The sequence below is a fragment of the Primulina tabacum genome, chromosome 3, assembly GCF_025594145.1.
Source record: "Primulina tabacum isolate GXHZ01 chromosome 3, ASM2559414v2, whole genome shotgun sequence".
NCBI lineage: Eukaryota > Viridiplantae > Streptophyta > Magnoliopsida > Lamiales > Gesneriaceae > Primulina > Primulina tabacum.
Genome location: NC_134552.1, coordinates 48300196 through 48314024, shown reverse-complemented (window position 1 = coordinate 48314024; position 13829 = coordinate 48300196). Strand labels below are relative to the sequence as shown.

At 32.1% G+C, this 13829-nt stretch overlaps 1 protein-coding gene across 2 annotated transcripts; it reads right to left on the bottom strand.

Moving 5' to 3' along the window:
* Nucleotides 1-8458: 8458 nt before the first annotated feature.
* Nucleotides 8459-13574, bottom strand: LOC142539159 (serine/threonine-protein kinase BSK5-like). Of its 2 annotated transcripts, none has more exons than XM_075644438.1 (10): nucleotides 13264-13574; nucleotides 12975-13195; nucleotides 12717-12852; nucleotides 12106-12239; nucleotides 11870-11975; nucleotides 10379-10464; nucleotides 9814-10002; nucleotides 9478-9633; nucleotides 9233-9334; nucleotides 8459-8851 (listed from the first exon to the last, which is right to left on the bottom strand). In XM_075644438.1, the coding sequence occupies exons 1-10, from the start codon at nucleotides 13343-13345 to the stop codon at nucleotides 8612-8614; spliced, it is 1452 nt and encodes a 483-aa protein (XP_075500553.1). In that variant the 5' UTR covers nucleotides 13346-13574; the 3' UTR covers nucleotides 8459-8611. The 2 variants fall into 2 exon arrangements, with proteins under 2 accessions (XP_075500553.1, XP_075500552.1); XM_075644437.1 differs by having other exon boundaries at nucleotides 8463-8851; nucleotides 9233-9346.
* Nucleotides 13575-13829: the final 255 nt, after the last annotated feature.

Sequence of the window (13829 nt, the reverse complement as noted above, 5' to 3'; positions counted from 1 at the left end):
GTTCAAAGTCTTGGTTTATTTTATCTATATTTTTTTCCACAAAATATTAATTTGAGAATATTGAAATACAAAAAATCATGGGTTTTATTTGTTTATAGATGAAGCGAAAATAATTTTTTCCCAAAAAAATTAGTTTGTACATTATTGAAATACCAAAATTCTTTTGTTTTATTTGGTTGTAAATATAGTGAATTTTTTCCACAAAAAACATAATTTGTGTAAGGACATGATATTAATTATCCTCTATTTTGCATTAATTGAGAATAATTAATTTAAAACGACAAATTAAAATAATGAAGCCAAATAATTAAATCATGTGGGTTGGTGTTATGAAGAAGGTTCGACGGTTAATTACATTTTACAAAAATGATACAAAGCATTATTGAATATAGAAGAAAGATGACCTTATAAATATTTCGTGAGTATTTATTCTATCTATTTTTCTTTATAAAAAAATCCAACTAATATTTTTCAAAGCCTTAGTTTGTTATAAAAATTTAACAATATATGATTGAATACATACAGTTTTACTAATTTTAACTATTTTTCGTCTTTGTAAAGATAAGAAACTATAACAATTACTTATTTGATGATCTTGCAATTGACGAAGATGTATTTTTATAAAGGATGGATATAAGTAAATCAATTATAGATTTATGTAATCTGAAATGACATATCTTTTAAGGTAAATTTTTAAAATTATTATGAATAAATCTTTACAAAAATTATTCATTATTGCTCAATATTTCTCCTTATGAGTTATGATTGATAATAAGAATGGTCAAATTTATTTGTTTTTATTTGTTTGTAGATGAAGTGAACATATATTTTTCACAAAATATTAAATTGAATATGATTTGTTTTATTTTGTAAATCTATAATATTTTGAATGAGTTATATATGCAAGAAGTTTCTCAGAAAAAAAAATTAATATATACAAATTTAATACTTCTAATAATATAGTATGAAATATATAAAAAAATATGTTATCGTAATTTTGAATTTTTGTATTTAAATAACATATTGCATAAATATGTTATATCATTAAGAGTTGAATACTTTTTGATAAATATAATAAAATATTAATTAATCATATTTTGTCAGTTGTCTAGAAGATAGAATAACCAAAATTTCATTGATTTTATTTGCTTGTAGATTAAGTTAAAATATTTACAAAAAATAAATATAATTTGTAGAATATTGAAATAAACAAAATTCTTTGGTTTTATTTGCTTGATGAAACAAACTTTTTTTTTCAACAAAAACTTAATTTGTGTGGAGATTTGTAGAGGCTTCAAATAAAGAAGAATATACATTTCTTCTCATAAGATTTGCTAATGAAGATGGCGAGAATATTGTTTTTCACAGAGAAGAAAAAACTGATGACAACAAAAAATCGTGAAAGCAATATAAATTGAAAATATAAAAGAAGAAAACATTTGACGCAATAATTTAATTTAAGGTTTAGAATATATTATCTATGTTATATTTTTATTTTTCATAAATCAATAACACGTGGTGAAATAAGTGGTCAACGTTATGTATTATACTTTTTTATTCTCTCAAATTTAATTTTAATAACTATTGTGATATCAATTTTATATTATATTTTCTCTAATGTCTAATTTATACAAAATTATAATATTTATTACTACTATGTTTTTCAACAATTATTAATTTATTTAGATTGCGCTTGGATAAATTGATTTCAAATTTATGGATTAGAATTATAATTTTCTTGTTAACAATGAAACAATATATCAAATCTTGAATTTACGCATTACTTATTTACATATTATTATTTATATAAAGTAGAATAAATTTCAAATAACATTGGGTGGACTTGAAAATATCATATTTAACATGAAATACTACTATATAAACATGAAATGAGTGGATTTGAAGTTTATGATGTTACTTCTCTAAATAACAAAAATACATTTGAATGTATTGAAATCCATGGATTTGAAATCCTTCCATTCAAGAATAACCTTAGATTTATAACACATAAAATTTTTAAACAAATATCTTTTGCACTCATTTTATAATAAATGTAGTACAAATTATATTACATTGAATTTCCTACGGATAATGCTAAAGGTACAACCAATATATCGTACTGCGATATTTACAACTATTATATCGTGAGATTTTGTTATTATCTAATGTGATTTTATATTTAATTTATCATGAGATTTTGATAAATTAAATTTCTGTATTGATTTTTTTGAATTGTAAGAATTATTGTACAAATTTGGTTGCACATGTAACATTACTCATTTTCTATCGATTAATATAGCATGAAATCATTAATATATAATTTTTTGTAAATTAATCTATTCGGATCTCATTTCTTTAACAACAATTATTGATAATAGAAATGTATTTTCACGTGCGTCGCACGTGTCTTTTCCTAGTACCTATAAAAGTGTAGATAATAAAAAAGTTTTCTCATTGTGAACGAACATTATTACCCTTCACATGTTTACTTATTTTCATTATTAGGTAACATATGTGGTAATTTCACATTTATTCCATTAATTAATAATTAATACTAATTAACCATATTTTATGATTATTATTTTGTGTTTTTGACTTTATTCTCCATGTTCTTAAATGTTTGAGCTAATTTTAAATAAAAATACTATTAAATTTACTTAATATTAATATCAATTATTTTTTTCAAATTTTAATAATTTTCGTTCTAAATTTAATATTGATAAATGAAAAAACAAAAAAATTAAAATAATCAGTATTATTTTTAAATTAAATAAAATGAATTGAATTGAAAATAAAATTATATTTAATCAAAATTTTAAATTTATTTTGTCAAACTATTAATTTTTAAATGCATGAACAAATATAATATTTTATAAACCTAAATTGTGAATATAAATAATATTAATAAAAAAAGTTAATAAATTTGAATCAGAAGTACATATAAAAGTGAGGACGAAGAATCGTTCATCCACATACATTGGATGATATGATACTAGAAAAATATTGTTGTACAGTCGATAAAATGAGAAAGAAATATGTAGAAAATCAATCAATTTTTTCATTAGTTTTTTTATTGTTTTTAATTAACAAAAAAAGAGGAAAAATTTGAAAAAGTTAAGCACAATATAAATCTAATGTATTGATAGCCTTTTAATAATAATCAATTGAATTGGAAAATATTATTATACTTAAATAATTATATTTTATTCTAATTCAAATTTAGTAACTTTTTAATGTCCAATATATATAGAATTCATCAGTAGAGTACATGATTTTATTTTTCAAACGATAATAAGAAAAAAAAGAACCTTAAAATAGAAATATAATGAAACGATAATAAAAAAAAGAACCTATAAAGTGTGGACAAATGAATCGTTCATCCACATACATCGGATGATGTGATGCTAGAAAAATATTGTTGTTCAATTGCTAAAATGAGAAAGAAATATGTAGAAAATCAATCAATTTTTTCATAAGTTTTTTCCCACTAATTTTGATAATAAATAAAATAAATTGAATGATTAATTGTTTTAATTACTCTCATAGATTCTATTTTATTTAAGTCTCCTCATATTTATATATTATCAAATAGTACTCAATCATAACAATAATGTCATGACATTTTATTTGTATTTGTAGTGTTATTTACATACAAGTATATAATGACAATTATATTGACAAAAAGGTAAGCACACATTAAATAAAAAAAATCAACAAACACTTAATTTGAAAAAAAAATAAAAATTTGAGCTTATTCTCAAATTTTATCACAATTGATACTTTTTCAGCTTATTTTTCTAAAAAAAAAAAAAATCAATGACGGTATCTATTATATGTTGAAAAAAAAATAGAGTCAAATGGTACATAGATAAAATTATTATAAAATTATTTTTAAAAAATGACACAAATGAGTCAAAAAGAGTAAGAGCAAGATGTTCCCACAAATAATTATTAGTATAACGTTAACATAACTAAATTGGAAGTTATGTTGTTGTAGAGTAAGTCTATTGTGAGAATGTCTCACGATTTTTATATGTGAGGCGAGTCAACCGTACCGATATTCACAATAAAAATTAATATTCTTAGAATAAAACTTAAAATGAAAAATTGTTTTCATATGTTCTTAATTATTCCAAATTATAAGCAGGTACTATTTTAGATTTTCAAGATGTAATTTTTACATTTTAGGAACATATTTATCAATTAATTGATATAATGAGTAGATAAATATCAACATCATATACTAAAATGTTTTCTTCCACTCTTATATTGTTTAATTAATTAAAATATATTCATATAATTCTATTTACACTCTTATATTGCTTAATCAATTCAAATCATTTCACATCATTGTATTTGTATTGTTATTTTAGTTCAATTTAGTACTTAATCTGATAAATCATTATTCCAAATTCTTATAATTTGTTTTGATATATCTTTTTCCGAACGAAATGTTGTTTTATGGATTTGATCACGTTATGCAAAGATTAAAAATATTTTTACTATCAATCATAACCCCACCATCGGAGCCCACAAAATCTCTCATCATCATCAACACCAACAATTTAGTCAAACTTACTTCTACCAACTATTTGTCACGAAAACTTCAAGTTGAAACCATCTTTTTTTGCTATAATCTCTACGAATTCATAGATGGGTCAATTCATCCCCTTCCCTCAACTGTTGCTACCAACAATCGTAAATCACCAACCCAAAATTTCAATTATGGCTTCGACAAGATAAACTTATTTTTGGAACACTTGTTGGGTCTCTCACTCCATCTCTCATTCCTTTGATCTCTCAATGAAGTACATCCAAAGAGCCATGGGAAGACCTTGCCAACACTTAATGCACGACCATCTTGAGGCCACATCAAGCAAATCAAGGAAAAATAAAGTTAACGACCAAAGGCACCAAAACCATCTAAGAATATATGCAATTCATTAAAGCCCGTGTTGATGAGCTAACCTCTCTCGACAAGCCCATGGATCGTGAAGACCTTTTGGAAAATATTCTTGATGGCCTAGAGAGTGAATGACAATCTATTCTTGATGTGGTTAATGGGTGTGACACTCCAATATCCTTCAATGAACTACATGATAAATTGATCAACAAAGAAATCATACTCCAACAAGAGCATTCCTCTTCCTTCCCGATTTCTGCATCCTAATCCCACTACACAACGACCAATATTGGGAAATTATGGCTCTCGTCATCAATAGACACCTACTGTGTTGGGATCTCATACACCCACAAAACCACCAGCATATACCTTCTCTAGCTCTCGAAATGGTCGCCCACAATCTCGACCTTTTCTTGGTCGCTGCCAATGGTTTCGGTGTCCCGATCACACAGTTATGGAATTTAATATCTTCAAGCAATCTTATCCAACTGCTCAACCACCATCGATTCCTCGTGCTCCTCCACAATTGTAACCACGCGCACCAGCTCCTTGGCAACCTTAAGCCCATACAACAACTCACAACACACCATCTAATTGGCTTCTTTATAGTGGGGCCTCTCATCATGTCACCTCGGATCTAGAAAATCTTCATCTTCATACTCCTTATGATGTGGCTGACGACATTATGATCGGCCATGGCACTGGTCTCCCTATAAATCATACCGGTTCTACATTTATCCCTTCACCCTCTAACCCCTTCATGTTAAACAATTTTCTCTGTGTTCCTAACATGCAAAAAAATCGTATTTCAGTTTCTGAATTATGTCATCGATATAACACTTTTGTTGAGTTCTTACCCTCATCTTTTCGTGTAAAGGATCTCACCACAGGAACAACTCTTTTGCACAGCCAAGATAAAGATGGAGTGGACGAGTGGCCTGGTTTCTTCATCAAAACAATCCCCAATAATTGCATTCTCCAGTACTTACACCTTTTCTACAGTCTGGCATCACAGATTAGGACATCCATCCTTATCTATTTATAAGCATATTGTGTCTAGTTTTAATCTCGAACTATCCAAGTCATCTAATTTTAATTGTACTATGATTTTTTTTTTTTTGATCATTTTACAAAATATGTATGGTTTAATCCACTCAAACAAAAATTCAATGTTCATGATATTTTGTGCGATTTAAATCTTTAGTTGAAACTTAATTCAAAACAAATTTGTCACCTTATATTCTGAAAATGGAGGTGAGTATAAAGCTCTTGTACCTTTTTTATCACTTCATTGCATTTCTTACTTTACGACCCCTCCCACATACACTTGATTGCAATGGATATTCTGAACGCCGACATCGTCATATTGTGGAAACTGGCATTTCTCTCCTTTTGCATGCCTCAATGCCATTAACTTATTGGTCTAATTCTTTCAAAATTGATGTTTACCAAATCAACCGTCTCCCAACTCCAACTCCTCAACGACAATTGACACATCCAGTCCCACCACCAAACCCAACACCATGATACCATAACACCAGCAATCTAATGCCCACCACTCAAAGCACTAATCTAACCTCTAGTTATGATTCTACTTCTAATACCCCAACCGCACTTCATGTCATTATCACCTGCTCCAAAAACAATGCTTTTAAACCAAACACAAAACTTAACCTCACCATTCAACTATCCACCAATCAAACCTTGAACCCACCACGATGACCAAATCACTCAAAGATCCTAAATGGCGTCAGGCCATGTCTACTGAGTATGTTGCCTTGGTTCATAATCGGACATGGAAACTTGTACCACCAGATCCTTTGTAAAATCTTTTCGGCTGTAAATGGGCGTTTGAACTAAACGTTTATCTGATGGATCTATTGACAGGTACAAAGCGCTCTTAGTTGCAAAAGTTTTCATCAATGCCTCGTTATTGACTATCATGACACCTAGTCCCATTGTCAAGCCCAACTTTGTACGTATCATTCTCAATCTTGCAACAAGTCGAGGGTAGTCACTTCGCTAGCTTCACGTTAATAATGCATTATTGCAGGGTACTCTATCTAAGGATGTCTATATGACTCAACCACCCGGTTTTGTTGAATGAAATTCCCCTCACTTTGTTTGAAAACTCCGAAAGGCCATTTATGATCTCAAGCAAGCCCCTCGTGCTTGGTATTATGAGTTACGATAGTACATAGTCTCTGTTGGTTTTTGCAACTCTTCGCCGGACGCCTCTCTTTTTATCTACAACAGTGGCGGTTGCACCATATATCTTTTGGTTTATGTTAACGATATCATTGTTACCGGAAACAATGACTTAGGCATTCAAGACTTCATCATCTCTCACTCTCATTGCTTCTTACCCAAGGGTCTTGGCGCTTTAGACTATTTTCTCATAGTCGAATTTCTCCCTCACAAACATGGGCTTTTCTTATCGCAGCGACAACTTATTCAAGATATCTTGACCCTGCTGAGGCTACTCCGGTTGCCACTCCGCTAGCCACCTCTCCTACTCTCACACTTACTGTCGGCATACATCGCTCTGATCTTTCAGAGTATTGCATTGTAGTAGGAATTCTTCAGTAATTGTCTCTTACTCCCCCTAACAATGAATGTTAATAATACGAAAAAAATGGATATGCTGATATAATATGTATGTGACATATTGATCGTGTGATTTTTGACGATGTTGTGAGTATTACAATATCCACCAACGTGGATGTCAATAAGAGACTTGCCAATCTGAGGAGTGAGACTTATATTACTAAATTAATTATACTAACAAAATTAAATAAATTATTGATCTAAATTATTTAATATATACATACGAGACAGATTTATTAAAACTCGTTACCCACCTCGGTCCTGGTTCTATATCCGTTGATCGAGTTTCAACCAGCACCGAACTGAGACGAGTTTAATGTGGGTCTGAGTTTAAACATAATCTATTTCATCCCTATATTCAATACAAACAAGGAGGGATACGAAAACACTTCATGTTCCAATTTCCATATTCATTGAAATATTTTGTTCTGTAATTTATTTTTTTCTCAGTGCTTTATCTTCCAATTTCCATCTGAATTTGAAACTCGATTAATAATATTTTACAATATTGAGATCTCAAAACAATCATGCCAATAGGGATTACAATCGGCCGTTTTTAAACCATGTCTCGTATTAAACTCGTCCCGGAGATGTGTTAGACCCGGTTAAGCTTGTCTACAAGTAAGTCTGGTGCTGATCTTGTGATTTAGTGAAATCATCCCGCCATTATATATTAATATATACAATTTTTTTTATCATATTGAATAATGAATATTAATCCAAAATTTTAGTATTGAAATATATGTATTCTATTATAATAAGTTTAATATAAAAATATATAATTATAATTTTTCTTTTGTTATTAGTTGAATACTTAATATAAAGTTATAGATTAACTTTAATATTTACCAATTTTTTTAATAAAATTGGTGTAATGAATAAAATTTTAAAATATAATTTTTAGCAGGTCAATCAAAATTGACATTGGATTTGCCAGATTGTAAGACAGGACAGGACAGGACAGGACAGTCACCCATACTCTTGTCATAAGAAGAGGAAATTGTACTTGGACATATATACACACACACGCACGAATGTTTATATGTTCCATTTACTTGGACCTATACACACACACACACACACACACACACACACGAATGTTTATATGTTCCATTTGGCACTCAAAGAGGAGCCATCGTTGAGAGTTTTTCGTGCATCGTTGTCCATTCCAAGAATAAAGAGCGCGGCGGCTTGAAGATACAAAGCAACAGGCCAATCTGGGGATGACATTTGAGCTTGCAAAGCGTCTGCTAGAGCTTCTTGTACTTTGTCTTCCATTAGGTAACACAAGCTGCGCCGAGCAATCACAGTTGGGGAGACCATAGTCCCACCATTTATAAACTGCAAAGTAAAAAATAAACCAAATCCCACCATTAATAGAGGACTTTCAAATCTCTCTCAATCGAAATCAGCATCTACACAGCCACAAATGGATGGCATTTAGATTTAACAAATTTATCATGGCTCTTTTGATAGTCTTGAATCATCGACACTTGGTAAAAAGCGCTAATACATTCATATTACGGTGTTTAAGAGTTGCCATATCCCTTACACATTATTCGACAGATAATGTATCATAGATTTGAAAGCACTTCAAGATTAGTGATTATGAACATAAAAATTGTGCTAAACTCAGAACCTCAATTTTGTAAGAAAAAGTTCAGGTATGTAACTTCTATAAGCTACTGTCATGATAGCCTAAAATTGAGATCGATGCCTTACCTTTGTGTAGCAACTAATCGCAGTGGTGATGTCTTTCTCACGAAATGCAGCGTCACCACGCTTCCGACAATTCAAGCATTCTTGAAGTTGGCTTGTCCACATCTGAAACGAGAGCTAAAAGGAGGGGGGAGAAAGAAGGATACACATTTACAAGGGAGAAGCCATTCTAAATTTAAATTTGATTCGATTAATTTATTTACTTTTTCAGACATATGCCATACAACACAGTTTTTAGGAACACAAACCTCACTGGAAACTCCCTCATCATCATTGTAACCAACCTTCTCTAGTATCTGGTGTATAGCTGTTAGGTTTAATCTTGCGCACGCCTCACCGAGGGGTGATAGCTTTTGTGTGGCAGATGTAGGTTGATCGATCCCCAAGAGTTCATGAGATGGTGTCTGCAAATTTTGACACCATAACAAGATGCAGTCATTTTCTTAACACCCCAAATGAATATAATTCGAGTTTAAGTTTGTATTTTAGCCAAGGAATTGTAGCTTTATAGTTCTTAGAACTGTTGCTTTTAATAATTATCTATAAGTTATTTGGTTTTGATGGTATAAAATTCGAAAACTTACATCTGTTTCCTTCTGAATAGAAGTAAGGGAGGCTACGAGAGACTTGGCATTTGGCCTTTCCCGAGGTTCAGATTGCAAACAATACGAAGCCAGTTGCATCAGTTGAACCCCATCTTCATTTGAAACGTGGCCCTCTAAACAAGAATCCATCAGCATCAGAAAGTTCTTGTCACGTACCAAATCGAGTGCCTAGATACCAAAAATATCATTGGTGGGCACTTAATGTCAAAGTTTACATGGTAGCAAACATGAGACAAGTCAAAATTTGAAAAAAATTTCCTTCTGTATGATCTATTATAAACACAAGTTTTTCTCATCAGATTAAATGGGAGAGGATGGGTTCAAACACAAGTTAGAACAAAAAACGCTCCACCCCAACGTAATTATAAAAAAACAAAACAAATTCAAGAACATGTATATATATCTTAACTAAAGAAACGTAAAATAAAAATGCTAAGATGCAAGGACCTCACTACTAACTACACGATGAACCTTCAGCACACTTAATCCATCATTGAATAATTTTGAAGTATGCTTTTAAATAAAGCGAGAAGAAGCAATTTACATGGCTAGGTGGAATATGTTTGCCACTGAGAAGATCAAGCACTAAGGTGCCAAAACTGTAAATCACACTTTCTGGAGTGACTCTACCTGCCATTTATAACAATGAAGTTAGGCAGACTTTATTTTCCATTCATTTAAGTGAACCAACAAAATGTTCACCAGAAATTACAAATAAATAAATAAACTCGCGAATTTTGTGTTCTTTATGTCACTTTGTATACATGGTTAAGCTTGTAAGCTCAATCAAACATTATATAAAACGTTTGTAGGTATTTGAACAAACTTAGAAGGTGCATTAAATTGTTTAATATATCTCTTTGAATATGATGTTGGAAAATTTGATGCTTAATGAATGAAAATTAAGCAAATAAATCAATGTATTTGATTGAAAAAATTCGAAACGAAGAACGAAGCTTAATGAACGAATATTAAGTTCGGTGGTTCTGAAATAAACTCGCAACAAGTTCATCAAATGTTGAACGAACTTAAAACGAGTGGTCGGAACATGTAAGGGACGAAAATCGAAAAAAAAAAAAGAAAAAAGAAAAGAAAAAAAAAAAAAAACTCGGCATGAACAGTAGCCGGCGCGCACCCGCGCGCGGGTCTGTGCGCAGGTGCGCGCTCCTGCCAGTGGCAGGCGCGCACCTGCGCGAGGGCCGGCGCGCGGGTGCGCGCGCCTGACAGTGTCTGGAGCGCACATGCGCGCGGAGCGGCGCGCATGTGCGCGCGCCTGCCGAGTGCTCTCGGAGCCCATTTAAGATGTAGTTCTTGCACAAGAAGTCACTTTGGTTCCATGCATCCAAAGCGGCCCTCATGTTGGTGTCTGTCTCGTTTTCAGCAACAGTGGGGGATCCTCCTTCAAGAACCTTGACAAACTCAAGGTTGTGAGATAGAAAAGCATCTTTTGTTGCCATCTCTTGAAATCCGCACCAGAAAACTTTTCTGGTTTCTCTCCTTGAGCAATGGTTGCATGTGGTGTTGTAGAAGATGATGTCATTGATATTCTTCTTGCAAATGATCAAAATCCAAATTCTTCTTAAGAACAAAGTGTTCAACACTTGCCTCTACAAAGCCATTTTCATTGTTTTCTTCTTGTTTTCCCTCATATTTGAATATCCCATACAACATATGATTTCTTTGCCTTCCAAAGCAAAACATCTGGTTTTATAAGCCCTTTTATGTCCTGAGGCTAACACTTCCCATTTTCAAATATGTAAAAGTATTTGTTGCATGAATGAAAAGTTTCCATTAAAACCATATTCCAAGTTCAGGGAGTAAATGGTATCATACAACTCAAAACTTATTTACGAAGTGGCAGGGAAAATCTTATGAGATTCAATAGCCTATAAGACCTTATAAGATATTTAAGATAAGATATTTAAGATAAGATTATCTGACTACCTCTTTAGCTATATCTATAACGTACATTCATGGAAGTGCCATATAATCAAAAGTTACTAAGTGAGAAAAGCTTCAAGAAAGAATCAATTACCTGTTCTTAAATATTCAGGAGGGGTGAATGATAAATTTGTACTGAAACTCTTTCCATCCCTGCTGTTCTTCATCAATCCAAAGCATGATAGCTTGGGATTACCATTCTTGAGCATAACAAAGTCAGACCAGAAAAAAAAAAAGGAAAGGTAAAAGAAAGTCAGAATCAAAACAGTACATCCATTTTCAATCTTAACAGAACAACATTATCAGAACACATTGGATGAAAGAGCGCACTTGATCGAACAAAACTCTGTAAGCATTAAGATCATGATACAGTGCTCGCCCTTTGCCACTGCAGTAGTCCACAGCTTGTGCTATGCATAAGGCCACTCTCAATCTCATTGCCCATTTCAGTGGTTTATTTTCCCCTGTATTTAGTTAAATAACTAAGTAAAGAATAAGTTCAAAGCTTTAAAATAAGAACTTCATCCATTCATGACTCGCCAAAAATAACTATAAGAAATCAAAACAGCTGACATTTGACCTAAGAAATCTCCAAAATGAACAGGGTTCATCGCAAATGAAGGGATCAGTCAACAAAGAGTAAGTAGCACAAACCAAGATTAGAAGGGGTCCCAGTTTGAAGGTTAGATTAAGATATAATATTCTGCAGTTATTCTACTTAAATTACAACTATTCCAAGCACTCAACGATTGAAATCAATAGTATTATATAGTGATTTTCCAAATCAAACTTCCATGTTTGTGTATGAAAATCACCGAGTATTGCATGAAAATGATTGATACATAGGGCCATTATCAATTATTCCCATAAAATTGATGTCTTCAAAAAATCCCAGCTCTATAAGCAAAAATATATAAGCTGCAAGATTGACAAGAACTCACAATGAAATAAATGTTTTGAAAGAGTTTCATGAGGCATATACTCGGCGACGAGCAACCTTTCATCCCCTTCGCAACAACATCCTAACAAATTCGCCAACCTCGGGCTCCGAAGGTTACCAACTTCCCTTGCTTCCTCCTAAAAATTTCAGTCAATCATTGCCATTTACAATCAATTTGCCTAAACGCAGTTATGATCACAAAAGTAGGAAACTCATTTGAAATAAAAAAAAGGTCTCAAGAGAACACAAGAAAACAAACAAGAAACTGGCGAGAATTGGGCCAAGCAAACTGGTTGAATCGCTTAATGGCAATAAAACCACCGCCATCTTTGAGTCGGCCTTTGTAGACCACATTAGGTGCTTTTTCTCCCTGTTCGGATACAATGTTGGCCACAGAGAAACCCGAGGTGGAAACCTTGAGCTCTTCGAATCCAAACTCTTTGAAAGCTGGCAACTTTTGGTCACCATTCTCACATCCATCTAATCGCAACAAAAATCAAATCATTATCCAATAAAATCATTTGGCATAGGATGTGGGCATCATGTACCAATATGTGACGAACAAATGACGTTCGTTTCGTTGTTGGAAAGCCACCAGCACATGCTCAGAACGGAACAACAGGCTCCCATTATATGGAAACGCAACAAATGCAATACAATCAAGCAAATTAAACACAAAGAGCAATTTTATAAGAGATGCAAATGGTAATCTTTCACTGTCTTTTCTTCTCACCCCCAAACCCCTCTTCACGTCATGGCAGCGCTTGTGGCGGCACCGAAACAGAGCAGGGGGAAGGGGAGAGGAGACGGCGGCCTTTTCCCGTTCCTCCTGAATGGTGTCATTCAAATCCAGGAGAGGAGAATGGCCCCAAGGTGGAAGACAAATATTTGCAGGTGGGTGATGCATGCATTCCATGTTGAAATATAACAAAATAAATCTCATATTAGACCTTTTAAATAAATAAATATTATATATAATTTATTTTAGATTTTACATTATCAAATTAAATATAATCAAATTCCCCAAGAATGACATGTTTGTATTGTCCCATATTTCACTCGTATCCATATGCAAATCCTGCTTCGGCTACGGTTGACAAGAAGTTACTCATAC

What these genes read in the sequence shown, in the direction of transcription:
- LOC142539159 (XM_075644437.1), bottom strand. Translation starts at nt 13,345, where the DNA reads ATGGGAGCCTGTTGTTCCGTTCTGAGCATGTGCTGGTGGCTTTCCAAC. An exon ending in CATTTGTTCGTCACATATTG is followed by an intron (nt 13,196 to 13,263) that starts GTACATGATGCC and finishes TGTTGCGATTAG; the next exon opens with ATGGATGTGAGAATGGTGAC. An exon ending in AACATATTCCACCTAGCCAT is followed by an intron (nt 10,003 to 10,378) that starts GTAAATTGCTTC and finishes TTTGGTATCTAG; the next exon opens with GCACTCGATTTGGTACGTGA.